At 55.4% G+C, this 21,255-nt stretch overlaps 1 protein-coding gene across 4 annotated transcripts in view; it reads right to left on the bottom strand.

Moving 5' to 3' along the window:
- LOC105870203 (uncharacterized) overlaps nucleotides 1-20,667 on the bottom strand; it is an 84,926-nt gene extending 64,259 nt beyond the window's left edge. Inside the window, exons 1-7 of one of the 4 annotated variants that reach the window (XM_012762636.2) lie at nucleotides 17,773-20,667; nucleotides 14,801-14,836; nucleotides 12,148-12,174; nucleotides 9,760-9,810; nucleotides 2,592-2,627; nucleotides 1,865-1,891; nucleotides 846-872 (exon numbers count right to left, since the gene is read on the bottom strand). In XM_012762636.2, the coding sequence (XP_012618090.2) occupies nucleotides 846-872; nucleotides 1,865-1,891; nucleotides 2,592-2,627; nucleotides 9,760-9,810; nucleotides 12,148-12,174; nucleotides 14,801-14,815 (183 nt within the window). In that variant the 5' untranslated portion in view covers nucleotides 14,816-14,836; nucleotides 17,773-20,667. The remainder of the gene's footprint in view (nucleotides 1-845; nucleotides 873-1,864; nucleotides 1,892-2,591; nucleotides 2,628-9,759; nucleotides 9,811-12,147; nucleotides 12,175-14,800; nucleotides 14,837-17,772) is intronic. The other 3 variants (XM_076010068.1, XM_012762634.2, XM_012762638.2) reach the window with 3 other exon arrangements.
- Between the last annotated feature and the right edge of the window lie 588 nt (nucleotides 20,668-21,255).

Raw genomic sequence — 21,255 nt, 5'->3', positions numbered from 1 at the left:
GCTGGGGCTGAGGCAAGAGGGCAGGCTGCGACCGGAGGGAGCTGAGTTGCTAAGGGTCCCCCGGCAAGTTAGGGAGGGCCGGGCTGGAGTCACCACCCCACACAGATCCCAGGCCGGCCAGCCCTGTGGAGCAGGCCGTGGTCCCTGCCAATAGGGGTGTGACCCAGGACTTAGAAGGCAGGAATGCATCCCAGCAGGGGCCAGACCATTTGCTCTTAACGGCCCTTCAGTCCCTGCTGGGAACTAGGCCACTCACTGCTCCTGGGGGGTGGGCACCCTGGTTCCCTTCTGCAGGGGTGGCCCGTGGAGAAGGCAGATTCCTTTCAAAAGCTCACAGAAGGTGGAAGGGCCAGGGGGAAGGTGGGGCAAAGGTCTGCTACCGTGCCGTGCCGTTGGGGCAGGGGCCCCTGCAGTCCTGGGGCAGCTCAGGGCAGGGTTGGCCCTGGGGAGGGTCATGATGCCCTAAGGAACATCAGGATCGCAGAAATGGCATCTCCTGGAGGAAGTGTCCCCAGCGAGTGCTGATGTGAGCTTGTGCCTGAAGGGCCATGCCAGTGCAGTTTGGGAGTTGGCCACTGGCCTCCATGTGCTACCCGCCAGGTGTGGGCTGTCTCTGGCCCTCTCTTTCTCATGCTTCAGGTGGAAAAGCCACTGCCCACCTCTCCTCCCTGCATTGATATAAGGATCTAGGGCATGTGCTTGTACAAGGCTGGGGAGTGACCAGGACAAAAGCCACTCCCGCTGTCCTCCTAGGGCCCCATCTGCGGGGCAGGCCCTCTTTGCATGGCTGTGAGGCCAGGCCAACCCCCATCCATCTCGGGGAGAGAGGAAAGTGGGGCTCTTACCATCTCTCCCTTTGGTCCGGGGTGGCCCTGGAAGGAGAAGAGGGTGAGTGCCAAGAACACTGTCTGCAGCCTAGAGTCCCACCCAGCCTGTCCCACAAGTTCCTCCCGCCACAGTCCCTTTGCACCTCCCACCCCTCTCACATGGTCACTCCATGCAGTCACTGGCTTATACTCTCAGTCCCTGATCCACTGAGTCAGGCGAGGTCACTTGCCCACTGTCCTTTGCAGCAGCTGCCTACCCTGCAGAGGAGAGTGGGGGTGGTCTCCCTGGACCCCAGGGCTCACCCTGTCCATGTGCCCAGGATGGCTGGTCCTGTGACATGAGTGGACATGATCACCAGGGCCGCTGGGCTGCACTCAGCTCGCTGGCCTGCAGTGGGGGAGTGACCGGGCAGGCGCTTGGGCCCCTCATCTGCCAGCCGGGGCTGGTGGGGCCAGGTTCAGCCATGGGCAAAGCCACATCGCACCCACCCGATGCCCTCACTCGGGGGCATGTCTGAGGGCTTTGGAGGGGTGAAGCCCCTTCCAGCTCACCCCTTCCTCGGAGTGTGGAGGGGCCTGCTTTCCCCCGGGAACACTGCCAGGGGACCAGGTCCAAAGGACTGAAATGAGCACAGAGAGGGGCTGTGGCCGGAAGCAGCCTCCTCGTGGACTTGGGCACACGCGTGGGGTCCTGACCGGGGAAGGGCCCGGGGTGCTCGGGAGCCGGGGCCAGTGTGTGCCCAGGTGCCCAGCCTCTCCTCACCGGCCCCACCAGAGTCACCATGTTCTAGTGTCTCTAGACACTGAGCCCAGCTGGGCATCTGGGGACTTGTGCCCTGGGGAAGCCACTGGGGTTGGGGGGACTCAAATGGCCCCCTACTCTTTCCTTTGGTGACAAGCTTCCACCTCAGGAATTTTCCTTCTACGTAAAGCACCTTCAAGGAGTCAGGGCCTTGCAGAAGGACCAAAGACCCAGCGTTGCTGGCCTGGACTGAGGTACCGGGAGGAACCCCCAGCCCGAGAGAGGGCGCACTTACCGGTTTGCCGTCTAGCCCGATGGGACCCTGAAACCAGAAAGGCCAGATGTAAAGACAAAGCATCACAGGCCTCCTGCCAAAGAGGCTGCCCGGGGCAGTGGTTAGGAGTACAGGTTCTGCATTCTACCAAGTTAGGGTTCGAGTCCCTGCACGACCACTTACTTGCTATATATATATATCAGTCATCACTGATACCAAAGACGTCTGCCTTACCCCAGGTGGAAAGTGGGTGGTGTGTTCCTAGGACACCAGGGCTGGCCAGCAGGGAGGCCTGCAGGAAGAGGGAACCAGCCACTTCCCTGGCTCTGCCTCTCAGAACCTGTCCTAGGCCCCACAGGCAGGGGTCAAAGGCCACTCACCAGAATCCCACCCGCCGCCCCCTCTGGGGTGGACCTCCTCTCAAAGCCCAGTGTGCTTCCCTGCAGCACCTCATTTGTTCCACATTCCAGTGTCATGCTGGGGTTTATATCAGCCCGTGACTTCACTCGCCTGGTTCCCGTCCCACTGCCCCTAACTTGTGTATTGATTTCCCAGTGTATATTTCTTGCACCGTGAGCCCAGCGCTGAGCTACTCTCCTGGGCTGGCATCCATGAACGGCTACACAAGCAGGTCCTTCATGACCAGGGTTTGGAAGAAGTGGCGTCAGGGCTGGCCTCAGAGGAGGTTTAACCCAAGCAGCCACAGAGACCACCTGGGACACAGCTAACCTTGGCCTTCCCCACTTACCGGAAATCCAGGAAAACCTCGAGTGCCTGGCTGACCCTGAAAAGAACAGGAAGGCAGTGAGGAAGAGGAGGAGAGGAAGCTAATCCCCAGACCCCTGGCTCATCTTTGCTCCCATCCCTCCCGCTCCTGTGTGACCGTCTGCGTGGGGGACACCCTCACGGTGATCGGGCTGGGAGCGAGGATGGAGAAAGATGGAAATGGAACATCATCAGAGATCTCCTGTAGGGACTGGGGGTGGGGAAAGAAAAAAGGGGGGGCAGCGTCTTTTGGGTTGACTTCTAGGAAGCAGGCCCTGGAGAGCAGCTCACTTAATGTGGGGGCGTTGCTCGTAAACAGGTGGGCAGGGCGGCGAGGACAGCGGGCCTCAGCTGGCTCCTGGGCTGAGGTCCTCTCCTCCAAGTCCGTTTTTATTTACATGGTCATTGCTCATGGCCACTTATCTAAGGATGGTTTGGATATCGGCAGATACAAGAACTTGACCTTTGAAATGTGTGTTTCAGGCTAACACAGGTCAGATTGCTTGTGTTTCTCTCCCCTGGCCAGCAGGCTTCTCCTAGCAGTTGGGGGATCTCTGGATCCCCCAATTTTCACGGGATGCAGAGCAATCCACGCCGAGTTTTCTGGAGGTGCAGAGTGCAATGGACATAGATATTCAGGCTGGAGAGGAGAAGCAGGTTCCCTGGTTACAGCTCAGTGGTTTATGATCAAGATTCAGGACAAAAGATTCATCTCTAGAGGAAGTGTGAGGCTGTGAAGATCTAGGGCTGGGGAGGGATGGCCAGGAGGTCAAGGGTACTGGAGAGCTAAGACACTTGAGTCTTGTCACTACCCTGCTCAAGAACCAGCAGTGGCTCCTTTCTACTCACCTAGCATTCAAGCCCATCCCCAATCTTGCCCCATCAGCCTTTCCAGGATGTTAGCTCCTTTCCTGCCTCATCTTTCCCCCACTCTGCCCAGGCACACTGGCTCGCCTGCCTTTCCCTGGACACACTAGTCCGGCTCTCAGCATGGACTTTCCCTTGGCCAGGATGGCCACAGTCTCTTCCTAAGCCTGGGCTTTTGAGTCTGGCAGACTGAGTTCTAATTCTGACTCCACCAGCCATGACTGTGTGACTCGGAGCAAGTTGCCTAACTTCCCTGAGCCTCAATTTCCTCATCTATAGAATGGGGATGGCCTCATATAACCTCATAGAGTCACTGAACGACATTCGATTATGTTTGTAAAGCCAATCGAAATGGTGGCTGCCATCATTGGATGTTTGTTGAATTGAACTGAACAGAGGAGATCCAGGACACAGCAAGTTTTCTTTTGAGCTCCATGTATCTTGGGGCCAATGAAGGTTTGTCCTTGTCAGGCAGAATCTTATCCCATATGGAGGAGGATTTCTGTAGATCCTGTTGTGACCCTGAAACAGCTCCAGGGTGCTTGGGTCCTCCTTGAAACCACAGACATGCATGCCCAACGTTCTGAGCCCAGGGGACACGTCAGCCCCTCTGGCCGTGTGGGATGGGGGCTCTGCTATCAGGGGGTGGGGGAATGCACTTGGTCAGCAGGGCACGAGCTAAGTCTGCTGCGGGCTCAGGATGGGCTAGTGTCAGGCATCCAAAAGGGCAAGAGGAGGAGATGCCACTCAAATATCAGAAGGGCCCCCGGCTTTTCTCCTCGCAAGGATAAGGGAAGCTAAGAATAGCGCTAAGGAGAAAACCCGGAAACTCTGCAATGTAATCTCTGAAACCTCCCAGTGTAAACTCTCTGTAAACTACTCTGGACGCTGAGAGGCCCGAAGAAAAGGTCAGGAGGAGAGGATTCCAAGAAACGTCTTCAAGTCCCACTAGGGACAATATTTACGTGGTAGGGATAATCACACGGTTTGCTAATTACAGAGCCTGCCCTGGTCTCAGGATGCATCTCTGCAACCAGGGCCAAGTCCAGGGCTAACCAAGGCTTTTTCAGGGATCTTGGGAAGAATGTCGTCATCGACCAAATGGAAAGTAGGACCCTACTTCCCGGAGAGGCTGGGCCTGGGGAAGGCACTTGGGGAGACTTGGAACTGGATATTAATTTATCTTTCTTCAATTATGTCCTGAGGTTAAACATCGTTTCCAATGTTTATTGGCTGATCTTATTGGTAAACTGCCTGTTTGCACTCTTTACTAATATTTTCTACTAGGTTATTTGTTTTTTCCCTGCTGATTTGAGTAAAGCTCTTTGTCAAGAACAATAACTCTTTGATAGTCATGTATATAGTGAATATTCTTTCCAACTTGGCATTTATCATCTTTGATTTTGCTGATGGCATGTTTTCTATCATATAGACGTTTTACATTTAGGTAGCCAAACTTCATCTTTTCCTATGGCTTTTGGGTGTTGTGTCATGTTTTGAAAAGTTCTTCTGAAGTTTTATAGTTCAGAATTATAAAACATTCACTCATGCTTTGTCCTTGTATTTTATGGTTTCATGTTTTACATCTAAGTATTTTATTCATTTGGGATTTATTCTGATACGGAATGGAAATTTAGCTTAAAATTTAGGGTGGACATTTAGCTTAAAAAAAAAACACAACACTTTCATTTTACTTTTTCCCAAATGGCTTGTCAGTTGACCCAGCATCATTTCCTGAACAATCTACCTTTCTCTTCCCATTGTAATGTAGCCTGTATCAAGTACCAAGTTCCCATCTGCATTTGGCTTTATTTCTGGCCTCCCCGTTCTGTTCTGTTCATTAGTTTGTTTTGATTTTCTGTTTTTATAATACATTTTAATATCTAGTAAAAAAAAAAAAAAAGCTAGTCCCTTCCTCTCCTGTCCCCCTTACTCTGTTTTTCAGAATTTTCCTGACATTCTTACAAGCTTATTTCTTTCAAATAAAACTTAGTTTTATTTTGTTGGACTCCCAACCCCATCAAAAATGCACTAGGATTAGAATCACATTAAATTTATAGGTAGCAGATTTGCTTGTAGATTAACTTATGGATTAACACTACATACTTCTATACAAGAACAGGGGAAATAAGCTTTATATTGATCTCCTCCCCATCTTCCTTCTACCTGCAGGAATGCAGGGTAAGATAGCACAGACAGGAGGTTCTGGTTGGAAAGAGCCCATTGGGGAGTCTTCCTTCCCTCCTATTTGACGCCTGGAAGAGGGTCAGTTGTGTATTTGCCCAGAGCCTGCCTCATTTGCCTTCCTAACTCCAAGTCAGGCGTCCTCAAACTACTGCCCCTGGGCCACATGCAGGTGTTTTTGCCCGTTTGTTTTTTTACTTCAAAATAAGATATATGCAGTGTGCACAGGAATTTGTTCATAGTTTTTTTTAAAACTACAGTCCGGCCCTCCAACAGTCTGAGGGACAGTGAACTGGCCCCCTGTTTAAAAAGTTTGAGGACCCCTGCTCTAAGTCAATACTGCCCCACAAGACCTCGCACTGGTAAACGTGTAATTATTGGCTGGTTTGGGGGGGGGGCGAGTACTACTTTGCACAGCTCTTGCCAATGGCTGTGGTGTAAATACTCTCCCCATAGCTGATTTCGAGCTACCAGTGTGAGGTCACTGAACACAGCTGGGAGGAGGTATGCACAGTCCACTCTTGGGAGCCGTCTGAGCTAGCGCTAGCACACCTGCACTCTGACATTACGATGACATCTCAAATTCATCACGTGCAAATTAAACTCATCTCCCCTAGCAAGGTGTGCTCTCCCTTCTGGGGAAGGGCGCTCTGTACTCAAGTCAGAAATGTGGCGTCATCTTGAGTTTCTGCTTCTCCCTCAACACCCATTTCTATCATCACAAAATCCCATCATTTCCACCTCCAAAATATCTCACGGTCCGCCCCTCCTGCCCAGCTCAGGACTCTGTTGCAGTCCAGACTCTGCTTACTGCAAGCACCTTCCAATCAGCCCCCCACCTGCAGCTTCAGATGACCTTCCTAAACTGCAAATGTGACTGTGTCCCTCATCAGCCTCACACAACCTAGGGCTCTTCCAGCCCTCGGGACAATGCCCAGCTGCTGAGCACAAGTTCTGGATTGCAGTTTAGTTATCCCTTCCTTCTGGAGCCCTCCCTGCCCCTCCCCCCAGCCCAAGTCCTATGCCTCCTCCGTGTCCCACGGCTCCCTGCCCGTCCCCTGCCTTGGCACTTACTGCCTGTACTGTCATGGGGCACGTGATTGCTGGTCTCTCCCACTAGAGCCTGTGCCTGGAGGGGCGAGCAGGCTGCAGGTGCAGCTAGCGTGCACGGGGTTCCCGACAACTATGAATGGACTGAACCGAGACACACTGAATAGGTGTGTCTGCCTGGCACGGGGTGGGCCCTTGTGGGTGAGGGCTGGAGATCCAGCTCAGGGAAGGAGGGAGCTCCCTTTGAGATGGGGCATTTCCTGGGCACTGGCAGATCACCTGCCCAGTGCCTGCTGGGCTGGCCAGCCTCTCTGGGGCCAGCCTCCCCCTTGGTTTAATGGGGCTCCCTCCAAAGTCACCATGGCGGGACACTCTGTTCCATCCATCGTGCTTCCTCTTCCTTGGAATGAGACTCTCCTTCTCAGCTGCCCACCCCCCCCTTTGCTTTAGACCATTTATCAGGCTCCAGGAGGGGAGGCAGGTGGCTCCTGAGAGCAGCACGGCTGGTTCTTATTAGCAGCATGTATTCTGGGCCCTTCCTTGCAGAGAGGAAAACCACATGTTCCCCACCAGCCCCAGGTGCCAAGGGCACTCGCTTGACCTCTACTCTTTACGGACAAACAGACCCTTTGTCTCCTCACCCTTGTCCTCTGCTCCCACGAGCTCAGGGTGGCTTACCAGGAAGAGCTGAGGGGGTGTCCCCTGCTGTCTAGAGTGGATGCAGCAGGCGAGGCCCGAGCTACCGGGGTGATGGGGACAAAGTCACAGGACACTGGACTCAGTCAAGACTCCTGGTGCCATAAAACCTTTCCAAGTGTCAACATAGGCAGCACTCATGGGACAAACTTTTTCTCCTCAAGTAAATATCCTCTTTAAACAGTACAGCTTCAAACACGGAAGGGGGGTGTCAGGGCAAGAGTTCAGGCGTGGCAATGAGGCCGACCTGGCCAAGCCCAGCCTCCAGCACTAACTAGCCAGGTGACCACCGGTGAGTTAGGAAACTCTCAGTTTCCTCCTCTGTAAAACGGCCGGTGGGGCCTGCCTCGCGGCTATGTCGGGAAGTCTGAAGGTGACCTGGTACGTGATAGATGCCCAGGAAACGGAAGTTATCATTGTTACCGGAGTAGAAGGCAGTTTTCACCACTGGCTCAAATCCAGTGCAGTGGACTGTTTCTGATCAGGCTCACGTGTGCGGGGCCGAAGCCCGCAGAAGCTGAGGGACCCACCGTCCCGAGCATGTCTCCTGCAGTGGAACCTTTTCAACAACATTTTGGTAGACTGTTGACATGATTTGCAGAAAGGGTGTTAGAGGACCGGCGGACCCATACAGCAGAGCATCTGTAGTCAGTCCAGAAGGCAGACAGAGGTGGCGGCCAAAGGGTAGGCAGGTGTTCTGTGTGACTCCCCTGTCCTCCTGACAGGTACACCCCAGGCTCGGTCCTCGATGCTAGAACCCGGTGACTGTCTTCTTTCTCTGTGACCTTCCCATCAGCACCTTCATCAGGAACAGGTGGCTTCAGGGCATCTGCCTTGTGCCTCCCTGAGTACATAAGAGGCTCGAAGCCCATCAGGGCAGCTGCCGTGTGAGCCCAGGAGCACATGTGATGGTGACACTGAGCCTGGCAGATCCACCACAGCAGCAGAGTTCGGAGGACAGACCCTGCAGCCACAGGGCCTGGCTGGGCGATCAGCTCCCAGTGTGGCCACACTCCAGCCCTATGACTTTGGGCAAGCTGCGAAACCTTTCTGCGCCTCAGTTTCCTCATCTGTACAATGGAGGTGGTAACAGTCCCTACCTCATGGGTTCTTGCGAGGATGAAGTGAGTTTACACGTGTAAAAGTCTTAGTTTATGGCCTGCCACCAAGTAAGTGCTGAGTGGGCAGTCCTTAGTGTCATCATTATGGCCAGAGCCCAGAGAAAACCTTGCCGAGAGGGCCACATCTGCTCAGCCCAGGGCCTGACCTGCCTACCAGCCTGGCTCACCTGCCCCTGCTCTTGCCTTCCCAGGTGGGCTCCGGGCCCTGGCCACGGCCCACCCCTCCCTCCCCCGCCACTCAGCTCACTGCAGCGCCCTCCCTGGGACGCAACTTAGCAATTTGTTCTCTGACCTCTCCCTTTCCCTTGGCCGTGGGTAGGAGAGGCTCCTGCTTCCGTCGGCTCTCTGGGCTTCATCCGTGCGTCAGGCCAGCCTCAGTCTCCGGAGGCTAGCCCTCTGCTCCCTGCCCCCACCACGCATGGCTGGTCAGGAGCCAGCGGCCTTCTGCTGTGGTGGAAGCTGGGTGCTAGGGCTCCTGGGTTCGAATCCTGCCCCAGCCTCTCCACGGCGGACCCTGGCCAAGCCCCAACTGCTCTCTGGGCCTCAGTTTCCCCTTCTGAGAGGGCTGTGCTAATAATCATAGAGGTCCTTTCCACCATGATGTTTGGGGATTTGGTTGAAGCCCCATGATTGGAACACTCTGGGAAAACAGCCAGTCCTCCTGCCCTAGCCACGGTATCTTGCCGGCTTCATCGTCCACACCCCACTTTTAGTCCCGAAGGCAGCGCATCTGAGGGAGGCCTCCCTGGTCTTCCCAGGCTCCTGGTCGCTGGGTGGAGGGTGCTGATTAATACGGGGGACCCAGCACTGCACACGGGAGCCTTTGAGGTGGGGGTGGCGGGCCCAGTAGGTGTCTGGGCCAGCAAACCCGGATTCTGTGTCTGCTCCGTGGGCTTCCAGGAACAGAGGCTTGCTCCCGGGAAGGCCGGGGCACCCGTCAGGGAGGAGTGGGCACTTGCTCCCTCCGCCTGGGAACAACAGGGCCACCTCCCTGCCGCCGTAGCCGTGGCTAGAGGGTAGCTCCCTCGGAACCCGCGCAGGAGGCTGTAATTTAGGTATATTTAGTCAGGCCACTTGCCCTAACATCCATACGGGCGCGAGGCCTGGTCGGGCTGGCCACATCACACGCGGTGGCTGCCACGCCCAGAGGCACAGCCGGACCCTTCCCAAGAGCCTTTTGCAGCAGCTCTCCCATCCCCCACCGCGCCCTGAGGAGGAGCAAAAACAACTTACAGGGGGGCCTCGGGGACCGATGATGGACAGCCCAGCATCTCCGGGGGCCCCCTGTTGGGAGAGAGGGGCGGAGGGAGCATGGGGCAGGGGGCAGAGAAGAGCAGGAGGGACAGAAGAGCAAAAGGGAAGGAGCTGGCGGGGGCTGGGGGTGGCAGGAGGGGACGCCGGCCTCACCCCAGCCCCACTGCACAGGAGGATGGGAGGGAGGGCAGAGGGACTCAGAGCAGAGGATACACAGATGGGTGCAGAGGGAACATTCCAGGAGGGTTGAGAAGGGCAGGGGAGCAGCAGGGAGGAGGGGATGAGAGGGGTGAGCGAGGGCACAGGGTGTGGGATCCAGGGGAAGGAGGGCGGTGGGTGCCCAGGCCAGGCAGGTGGCAGCGAGAACAGTATTCATCGGTGTAGCAGGTAAGAGGGAGACATAGGGAGGGAGGGGAGACTTAGCAATGGCTGCCCGGGTCCTGAGGGCTGCCCCCACACCCTGCTCAGGACACTTTCCAACCTCCCTCAGCCCCCTGCCCCACCTGCCTCTACCTCCCCACCCCATCCCCCAATACCCCTCTGCCAGCACACCCTGCAATTGGAGAGCAGTGACCTGCCCTGAGCACGGGGTTGTGGAAACAGAAAGTGGGGACACGAGACTCACACTCTGTGCTCTGCGGGCCCAGCAGCCCTGGGCCTGGAGGCTTGAGCTGCCTGGAATTTCCTAGTGCTCAGCTGAGAATGAGGCAAGGGGTTAAGGCCGGGCAGGACTTTCAGCCCTGAGAGGGTGGCAGGCCATGCTGCTGGGCTGGGAGTGCAAAGTGCCCTCACGGGTGGCTGGACTCACTAGATAAATACCGTGTGTGAGTGTGTGTGTGAGTGTGTGTGTGTGTGTGTGTGTGTGTGTGTCCCCTGGCAGACGGCAGTAGGATGAAGATGTAGGTGTGGAACAGGGGTGGAGGAGAAGGGCTGGGACTGCCTTGCAGGACACCCTTCCCACCAGCAGGGCACCCTTCCCAGCAGAGGCAGACAGGGCAGGGCAAGAGCCCGGGGCCCCGAGTTTAAGGTCTTGCTCTGCCAGGCAAGTCCCGGAACTGCTCTGAGCCACATACCTCCTCTGTGAACAGGGGTGCTTGGAGCTGCTCTGCCGCCCTTATGGGAAATGCATTTTGTAAAATGATTTTGTAAAATGTCATACCTCACACGCATGTGAAGGGTGACTTTGAATTTAGTAACTGTTTGTGCCACTGCAGCGATACAATAATTTTTATACCAGGCCAGGTTGTGTAGTGGTGAAGAGGAATTGAAGCCCAGCTCTGCTCCCTGCAGCTGTGTGAGCTTGGGCAAGCTACTTAACTTCCCTGTGCCTGTTTCCTTATCGGCATCAGGGGTGATCCCGGCACCCGTCTCATAGGGTGGATGCGCACACTTCACGAGATGATGTGAAGTGCTTAGAACAGGGCCTGGTCCTTGGAAGAGGTTGTGCCTTTTCTCTCAGGCAATCTAGCCCCTTGCCAAATGGGGCTGACAGTCTTGTTCCATTAGGAGGACAGCATAGCTTGGTGGTTAGGGCCCTGGCCTTGGAGTCAACCACACTGGGGCTCCTCTCCAGCTCAGCCTCCGTCTAGCTGTGTGACCTTGGGCATATGCTTTGCCTCTCTGTGCCTCATGGAAATGGGAATATTAAAGCTTGGTGTCAGTGCTAATTGGGAAAACGGAGGCAAAATACTTAAAACTGTGCCTGATACAGTCTGCGATTAATACGTGGTAGCTGCTATTACTGTCGTTATGATCATTATTTTGGAGACGGGAGGCGCTACTGCAGAGATGCTGGGAGCACGGGCAAGGAAGCACTGCGCTGGGCACCAGGAGGTCTGAGCCCCAGCTCATCGCTGTTGCTGTGGGGCCCTGGGCAGCCCCGCCCTCCTCTGTGCCTCTCATGAGTTTCCTCATCTGCAAAACGAGCTGGCTGGATATGCTGGGCTCTGGACTCTCTTAGGGACCCCTTGAGGCTCCAGGATGGCTTCCTGGGCTTCTAGTTTCCCAGGGGGGCTCAACTCCATAGCCCTGGGGGTCCCCCTGGGCATTTCCAGCTCTGCTGTCCTTGCCTTGGGGAAGGGGGACTGCCTAAGGCTGGGGATCAGAGCCCTGAGGCCACGTGCAGTCAGGGGACACCCACTCAGCCAGGAAGGCTGGACCACAGCCCAGGAATCCCAGACGCCTGCCCGACGGTGCGGAAGCTGTTAGGAGACTGGGCCTCGAGAGGCTGCGAGGGCAGAGCAGGCCCGGCCAGCACCTTCCGCTGTGGCCTTCGTGTCGCAGGAGGTCTGAGGATCTCCCGCCAAGAGGCCATCGAGGGTGGAAGAGGAGGCCGGGTGAAGGGCAGAAGGGGAAGTGCAGACTCACCTTCTCGCCCGGTTGGCCCTTCACTCCCTGGGACAGCCATGTGCGACACAGGGTGCAGGGGAGCGAGGTGGGGAGAGAACAAAGAAAGAGGATGAGTGAGAGGCAGCCACACGGGAATCCGTGCTCATGGCACAGTGACCAAACATATCACTGTGAAATAAGAAACAAAACAGAACACAGATGCCGACACGTGACAGTCCCACGTCCAACAAGCAGGGCATGCGGAAGGCTGTTGCCTCTGCCGTGCAGCCGGCCCCAGCCAGCTGTGCCGGATAACAGGGAGAAGCAGTGGCGGGGCCGCGAGGGGCTCTCTCGGAGGTGAGCCTCTGTGTGTGTTGGGGGTGGGGAGACGGACGGACAGATGGGACCCCACCTGGCTCGGGAAAATCTGCCCCAGAAGCCACGGCCCCAGCTGGCTGGGACGACCCAAGGTGGGGGCAGGGATGGGGAGAATTTCCCAGGGACTGTGCTGTGACGGTGGCATCTGGGAGGTCTGAAGGTCCAGCTGAGCACCAAGCACAGAGCGCTCCAATCCGGACAGCCCCAGGTCACTAGGCAGAGGGAGGTGGCATGGAGAAACACGGACAGAGGCGGCACACACACAGCTGGATCAGCGATGGGTGGGTCAGCGATGCAGAGGAAACTGGGTGTCGGCCCAGGGTCCCTTGTGACCATAGTGACCAGTGGATGAACAGCCCCAACCCACCCAGCTCCCAAAAGGCCAGTGGCGCCCCCTGTGGGAAACCGCAGGACTGACCCAGGCATTTCACACTCACTGGCCACCCAGCCCTTGTCAGGTGGCTATGCCAGCACCCCCACTGGGCAGCCAAATGGGCCCATTGTCACATTTAAAATAGCACCAGTGGCATGAAAGCTCCAAAGTGGCTAGAAGATAGGCTTGCCTAGGAAGAAGTGGGGAGACCGCCTGTGGCTCCACTCCCCAGCCATGGGCACTTCCTGCATATCCATAGGCCCAAGAAGGGAAGGAGGTGGGGGAGGGGGCTGAGAGGGGCCACTTTGCATTTTGCAGCCCTCCCAGAGGCTCCTGCAGTTGCTTGGGTACAGTGAGTGCCAGTGTCCCCATCCACAAAACAGGGTTTTGGAGGGCTGGGTGGCGAGTGTGCCTGGTGCAGGCACACACAGCGTAAGCCCCCAGGAAAGCATGGCTGAGTGAGGTTTCCCTGCTCTACACAGGACCCTGTGACTGCCTGAGTGGATCCAGGGTCTGGAGTTAGAGAACTGAAGCAAAGCGACAGGGCCAGGCAGAAATGCCACAGGGCTCTAGTCTGGGAAGCGGTGGGGGAGCTTCAGGTGGGTGGCCCAGCACTCCCAGCCTGCATGCCCTGAAGACAGGCCTTGGGTGGGCCCTGGGGAGCTCCAAGCTCTGAGACATGGCATACTTGTCCTGAACTCTGAAATGCCCCAGGCTTCTGGGGCTTCATCCTAAGGATCAGACCATCCTCAGAGCTGCCAGTGGGGGTAGGGGTGGGTTGGGAATGACAGTGCCAGGGTCGGTCGAGAGCACAGGTTTGGAGTCTGGCTGTCTGGGTTAAAGTCCCTGCTCAGCCACATTCTGTCCGTGCAGTCTTGGAAAAGACATTTAACTTCTGAGCCTCAGGTTTCTCATCTGAAGAATGGGGGTGGCAATCGTGCCTACCTCATGCAGCTCTTGGGAGGACTGAACGAACTGATGTGTGTAAGGCTCTCAGCACAACGCCTAGCACGAAGTTAGTGCTCACAAGGGATAGCTTCCATCTGCTCACACCAGGCATGCACACAAGGACGCCACACCCATGCCCGAGGCCACTCCCCGCCCAGGGGCTGGGAGGCTGGGAGCCAGAATGACGTGAGGGCCTGGGAGCAGAGGCCAAGGCTGGTGAGAAGTTAGGGGTCAGACAGGGAGAGCAGCCCTGGCCACGTCCTAGACCAGGCTGAGTGGTGGTTAGGCCAGTGTGAGGCTGTCATGGCTGTCACTATCTTAGACCGCTGCCTTTCTAGCCCTTTGGAGACCATAATCCCTAAGCTAGGCCCTCAGAGCCTGGCTCTGGCATTCCCACTGCTGGGAAACACTGTCCCTATGGAACACGTTCATCTCCCTTTCTCCACCTTTATGCTTCAGCTGGAACTGTTCAGTGTGTTCACTCTCAGCCCCCTCGTGAGCACTTGGAGGCAGCAGCTGGCACCCAGCCTGTCTCCCCGTCTTTCTGCGCATCTCTGTCTACCGAAGTCATCTCTGGGAACACTGGCTCCACTGAAGGGTGGTGGCAGGAGCAGCTACAAATCTGAGGGTGACCTGCCAGCCTCGAGGGTGGAGTGGGTGTCCTCCCAGTGTCAAGGCTCAGGCCCCAGCCCGTCACCCAGGTGATAGGCAAAGAGCTCTGTTTTTGCAACTGTCTTGGATTTTTCCTTGGCTGAGGCAGCTCTCTGGAGAGTAAAGCCATGTTGGGAGGTCTGAAAAACTGGAATAAAACTTCTCTTCTCCTTCTCTGTCCCTACCTGAAGCAGACTGGGGCCCCGGGGAAGGAGAGTGCCGGCCCTCTCCTTGGGGCTGGGGCAGAAGGCACCTGGCTGTGGTTTAGAGGACAGGCCAGCGAGGAGAAGTAAGCAGTGGCCAGGCTGTGGCCACCAAGCGGGTGCAAACGGGCCAACTCACCACACGTCCAGGCATCCCAATGGCACCTTTTTCCCCCTGATGATGAAGGAGGCAGAAACAATCAGATGTAGCAGGAACCAGGCCAGAACGTGAAGGACCCCATGGGCCAGCTGTGCACCTGACTCGGTCACTGCTAGCCATTTGCAGGGGCAGCTAGGATGGCATCCCGTGTGATGGATCGATTCCCTGTGGTGCCCTCAAGGACTGTTCAGCAAGTGGCCATCCCTACGGCTATCTGCACTCAAGCATGGCGTTGTGGAAAGAGCACTGAAGTAGGAGTCTAGTCCACAGCCTGGGCCTCAGTTTCCCTGTGTGATTCCACAGCCCTTGCTCCCTTAGACTTCTGCTGTTGCAATCCATCCCACCAGGGGCCAGGACGTGCCTCATCTTCATCATGCTCCACTGCAAGGCACTGAGCAAGGTCACTGGCAGCTCCCATGTGACAGATGGGCAGATCACGTCCCCAGGTCTGTCTCTGCCATAGCTGGAGGGCAGTGCTCCTCCCCTGCCCCGTGTTCGAGAAGGAGAAGGCTGCAGACAGTCTTTCTCTGCTCTTCCTTCCTCACGGCCACCTCTAGCATGGACAGGAAGGACCGTGAACCATGTGGACTCATCCGAATCACGAGTTTCAGATGCTCAGAGAGAACCGCTTTGTTTTGCTGCCAGCGGTTACATCTTCTCATTCTGGAAATCTGCTTATTAAGTTTTGTTCCTCCCCCTTTTGGTAGAAATATTTTTTTGCAATCCTACGCATGCAGACATCGTAAAGTCTGGGGTGGGGCCGGGGTTTGCTAGGAGCCTGGAAGGATGGAAAGCAATGGAGTGCGGCAAATAAGATGGTGCTTGTCCGGCCTGCTGGGCAGGAGATGGCGGCTGGGCATGCCTGGGTGGCTCCACGTCTGCCGACTCCACTGAGGCAAAATGCCTCGAGGGACGATTAGCACCCGAAGATGTATTAATTTGTGGGATGCACCCAAGAAGAGCATTCGTCTCTGAAATTAGGCTCTTGTTACATACATGGTCAGGACCAAGGGTGCCTGTGAGTATGACGTTCTGCCTTTGCTAAAGAACGGTAGGGTAGCAGCGACGTTTATAAGCACCAACCCCGTTTCCTTAATCCCTCTGAGCATTGAATGGGGAGAATGAGAGCTCCTGACTCAGGGGGCTTCTGGGAGGACCCCATGAGATGTCGTCTCTGGAAAGCTTGCGTCTAGCACCTGGCCTTGGTAAGCATTGAGTCAATGGCATCTACTAGTGCTAAACGCAGCACAGCCATGGGCAAGTGAATTCGATAAGCGTGTCTGTACTCCACACGCTCTGCACTGCACAGCCAGGGGCCAGCACCTGCAAATCCTCTGTGTGTCACTCCCAGGGCCCTTTGCATGGAAGCATCAACAGGACCACGACCCACCAGTCAGAGATCTGCTCTGCCTGCAAAGAGCCCTGGGCTGGTACCGATCGTTGGCTGTGACATCCTCATGGTCTGCTCACTCTCAGGCCTTTGAATGGTATTTCAGGATGTGTGTTTTGGTTTCTTTTTCATTTCTTTTTTAAAACTAATGTTCTTTGCAGTCCTGGCCATAAAATGCTCGGGTTAGGGATGGGTGTGGAACGGCCAGAGACTGGAAAGTATGTGCAGCGGGCCCTGCTCTGTGCATTGCCCCCTAAATGCTTTTTAAAGGTGGACGGTGTAAGAAAAAACAAAGTCTGCCCACGTTCCCCTCCGTCATCCGATTTTCCCCCTCCTTGGGTTTCACGGGACGGAGTCACCCGTCCTCCTCTGTGCTGGGGCTCTCACGCGCCAGAGAGTTTCTGTTTTCAAGGCTGAACGTTCTCCCACATGCATGTCATTAACAAAGTCACTGCTGGGCATGAATGTTAGAAGCTGTTGGACTAGTCAAAAGGTTACGGCGTAATTCATGTGTAAAAGGGGAGTAACTAGGTATGAGAGATGCACAGAAGGGTCTGGAAACCCAGGGTGTGGCCTTTTGGTGCAGGGAGACAGGGCAGCTGCTGCCAGCCCCGGGTCACACTCTGTGCCCCACCTCGGCCCTCTGACTGGCTGACGGAGCACACCGTGCCCAGGTCACTCCCCATCCAAGCGCCTGTGGTGCTCAAATCCAGTACTCAGCTCAACCATGGCCCAGGCTAGACTCCACGGAGCAAGGTCTCCGAAGACTTTACAGACGGTTCTCACGTGTTGGGCGCAGACCCCAAGAAACAGCAATATGGAATGTGTGTGACGGCATGGGCCGCCAACAGGCCTTCAACTGACGCTCGGACAGTTGGGCAAGATAACGTTACTTCTCTAAGTCCCAGTTTCCTCATCCATAAAACATGCAGAATGATACCCATTTCATGGAGTTGCTAAACAAATCAAGTGTATGAAGGATGATTAACATAGGGCCTGGCACCTATGCAGGGTTCAATAAGAGATGGCTATTAGTATTATTTCCGTCTTTGTCCTAAAGCCCCCATGGTTACTTGGTACAGCCTTTCTGGAATTCAGAAATGGTAATCGGGGGAAAACAAAGTTTTCGAGTCCATTCCTCTACCAGAGGGCACAGGAGAAGGTGGGGATGGTGGTTTGAAGGTTGGCTGGTCTGCGGGATGTTCATCGTGCCAGCGGGCTGCCAGCCCTGCCTGTCCCCATCACAGGGCCATCACGCCGGGGGTCAGTCCCAGCACTGGAAGGGTCTGCATGCTGTGACCACCTGCTGGGGGGCCCCAGGAGGGAAACCAAGGGCTGCAGCTGCAGGCTCAAGATGTTCCAGCAGGGCCCTCTCCAGGTCTCAAAGGAGGAGGGGGTTAAGGGTGGGCTTCACTCTAAGCCAGAGATCAGAGACTTTGGAGAGGGATCTCTCAACCTGATATACCTAAAGGAAAACTACCCACCCAACCTAGCCAGTCCTCAGACTGAGAAAGAACACGGGAAGGAGATACAAAGGAAAGCAGAAATGAAAATTACTTACTGGGAGTCCGGGTCTTCCAGTGGGACCCTGAAACAAAGGGGTGAGAGAGTGAAGTTTACACAGGTCAGGGCACCGTAATCCCCAACTGCTCAGCCCTGACCCCACCAGCTGTGTGACCGTGGGTAAGCCGCTTGTGCTCAGGAGCCTGTTATTTTATGAAAAAACGAAGGAAGAGACTTGGTCACTATGCTTTGGTTCTAGCATTCATTCATTCTTTCCCTCATTCATTAAACCAGTTAGCAAGGGCTAACTGATCCTCCACGCCAGGCACTGATATAAGTACAGGGAACAGAAAAAATGTCCCCTCTTATGACTGAAGGGTCACAGGGCTGTGGGGCTCCCCAGCAAGTCCCTCTCTCTGAGCCTGTCTGCCTTACTCAGTGCAATATTCTGTCCCCACCTGTGCATGCTGGCCCTGGCCTACAAAAGGGCCAGAGGGGGACTTCGGGGCCTGTCCCTCCCTGTCCCACCACCCAGGAGAAGCCAGATGCAGGGCAGAGCCCATCACCCACTGGGACGCTCCGGCTACATCTGCCACGTCTGAGCCAGTGGCACATGACATTGGAGCAGGTCGTGGGGCATCCCGGGGGAGCTGTCCCTCTCTGTTGGGATCATGAGGAAGGCAGTGGGACTTCCGTTGACGCCTCCACCAGCGTGAGGCCACCCTCTCCAGCGCTGGGCGTGAGGCGAGAGGACGGATCCCGTCATATGTGGAGCTTTCTGCGGCTCAAGGAATCCCTGCTCTCACCGACTGCAGCTATGTGTTTCTCAAACCCTCTGTTGCTAACCCTGCTACTCTTGCCTAGCCCAATTCTGAACATACACTCAGGATTCCGTATAATGGATCTGAAATTCCACTGAATAGAAGAAAACATTCAACAAAATATAGTAAGACTATTAATTTGAATAATCATCATCATAGCAGTGTGCATAGCAGGCAGCTTAGGAACCAGGCAAATCTCAAGAAAGTTGTGTCTTTTTCGCACTGGAACCCAACTTCCAGATGGATCTATTAATAGTATAAGAGGGTGGCTGAGAAAACTCTGCTTTCCTTTTTGCTCTGACCACCAGGAAGTGCAAAGCCCAGTCTATGGTTCAGCTGCACAGGAGGTTGTGGTGTTAACAGCTCTGGATTCCCCTTGTTTTCATAACTCTGTTCTCCACCCCTCACCTCCTGTTTCCTTATGTAGTTTGTAAATCCCTCCAAAAGGTATCTTGGAATGAGGTGGGGTAGAAATAAATGAAATAATAAATTTATTAATAGAAATTCACAAAATAATAATTTCCTCCTTAAAGCTAAGGTTTGCAAGAAACTTTGGGTATCATTTGGGGAAGCCCTCTGTTTCTAGGATTAGAGGAGTTAATATCTTTTAAGTGGAAAATATGTATACACTATATGTATATATATATTTTTTCCTCCTAACACCCAGATGAGGCAGATACTGTTACTGTTCCCATTTGACAGATGAGGAAACTGAGGCACAGAGAGGTTGAGTAACTTGTTAAGGTCACACAGCTAGAAGTGGCAGTGCCAGGATTTGAACACAGGTGGTCTGGCTCCAGAGCCTGTGCTCGTAATCGCGATATTACACTGCCTCTATGAAAACATAACACATAGCATTAGCTAGTATTTCAGCAAGGATCGTATTCCCTCAGTGAAGAGATATCCCTGCTTCTCCTGGTCATCTGTTTCAGTCTCACAGTTCCTAGTATTAAGAAATTCCCCCTTCCGTCTAGCCCAGGGCTGGCCAATGGATGTCAGCTTGAGCAGGGACTCCGGTGGATTGGGAGTGGCTGATAGATTGTATTTAAAAGCCTCCTAATTGATTAGCAATGTCTGCCACGGGCAGAAGGGATGGGGCAGTGGCGGCCACAGATTTGCTTCCATCCATCCTCCGTGCTTGTGCTCTCTAAGGCACCGGCTGGCCTATGCCCATGGGAACCTGGGTGTTCCGGCTGGAGGACAGAGCCAGCCCCGGAGGTGCGCCCAGAGGGCAGCAGGCAGGCCTCTCGCTAGCGCTAGCGCTCACCTCTGGTCCCCGCCTTTCTTCCTCTGCAGGAAGCAGAGAGGGCAGGGCTGAGGAGGTGATTCCCACCCTGGCCAGCTGCCCGCTTCCTCCTCCTCCTGCCTTGGGGTTTCAGCCAGCGCTGGGTGAAGAGTCAGGGCCCCCCTCCTGAGTTGGGCTCAGCATGCGGGGAGAGCTACCTGGCCCTCCTCACTCCGCAGCCAGACACAGTGAGCAGAAGAGACTCAAGTCCTCCCTCTCACGTGCTCCTTCCCGGCAGACCCCAGGAGTGGCAGGACCCACTCTGGCTGCAGATGCTAAATTCCTATGGAGGGAGGGACTTGGAGCCCCAGCATCCTGGCCCTGGGGACACAGTGCGGGCAGGAGCCCCCGAGAGGGGGAGGCCAGGGCTCTTGTGGCTTCCTCAGAATAAGGCGGGGGAAGCAGCCGTCTCCAGCAGGTGGAAGTTCCCTACAGCAGAGTTTACTTTGGAAGATGGATGACAGGAATTGATGTCTGACGTCCCAAACATGCCATGACACATCACCCCTCCTGCTTTCAAGGAATGACATGATTTTCCCCTCACGGTGACTGATCAGTAAGAGGGCTCAGTGGGACCCTCAGCGTGGGTTCAAGGGCCTTTCAGGGTACAGATGGAATGTAAATAGCGGTCTTACTGAAAACGAGGCAGGCTGCTCCTGCAGCTACAGATCAAGAGGAAAACAGCTATGGAAATGACTTCTCTAAGGAAGGCGTGGGGACAGGGCTGGTTTCAGTAGCCTTGAGAAAGATCTGATGCTGAGGGCGAGGCCCTTTCAGCTCCACTCCCCAGCCCCCCAGCGCCCTCCTCGTCTTTTGTTGGGATATCAAATGCTGTCCCTCAAAGAACGGTGCTCCTGTTCCTGGGATCCATTACTTGGAGCAGACAGTCTCCTTGGGCTCTTCTCATGTTCTTTGGAAACGGCTCCGCTGCCCCGCCCCCGCCCCACCCTGGCCTCTGAGCAAGGAGAGAGAATTTATGCGCTGCCTAGAATCTATGTGCTGTCTCCCGGTCTCGCCGGCCGCAAAGCTCTCTCTTACGTAACCCCACCACTACCACCACCCCCAGAGTGACTTGGCCACGGAGTTGCCTACTCAGGGGTGTGGACGCTGAGTCCTCCAGAGCAGGCCACTCTCAGAGCCGGCTTGTGGCCCTGTTTTCAGAATGGGAGGAGACCATGCAAGGAGCAGAAAGGAGGAGAGATGACCTCCTTCTTCTTTCTAACGGCTTTGACTCCAGTTGCTTCTGTGGGGGACAACAGACCTGGGCTGACGCGGAGCAAGCCAGCCTTTCAGATTGGAATTCGGGGCCTGCTTTGCCTTGGGGCAGCAGTTGTCTTGCCCTGGAGGGGTGCAGAAGCCACGGCCTCCTTCCCCGTGTAAGCATTCTGCAGGGACCTCGCAGAAGGGTCTGCACAGGGCCCCCGGAAGACAGCAG

Source organism: Microcebus murinus, chromosome 14 (genome assembly GCF_040939455.1).
Source record: "Microcebus murinus isolate Inina chromosome 14, M.murinus_Inina_mat1.0, whole genome shotgun sequence".
NCBI classification, from domain to species: domain Eukaryota; kingdom Metazoa; phylum Chordata; class Mammalia; order Primates; family Cheirogaleidae; genus Microcebus; species Microcebus murinus.
The sequence above is the reverse complement of the archived record's forward strand: the minus strand, read 5'-3'. Positions and strand labels throughout refer to the sequence as shown.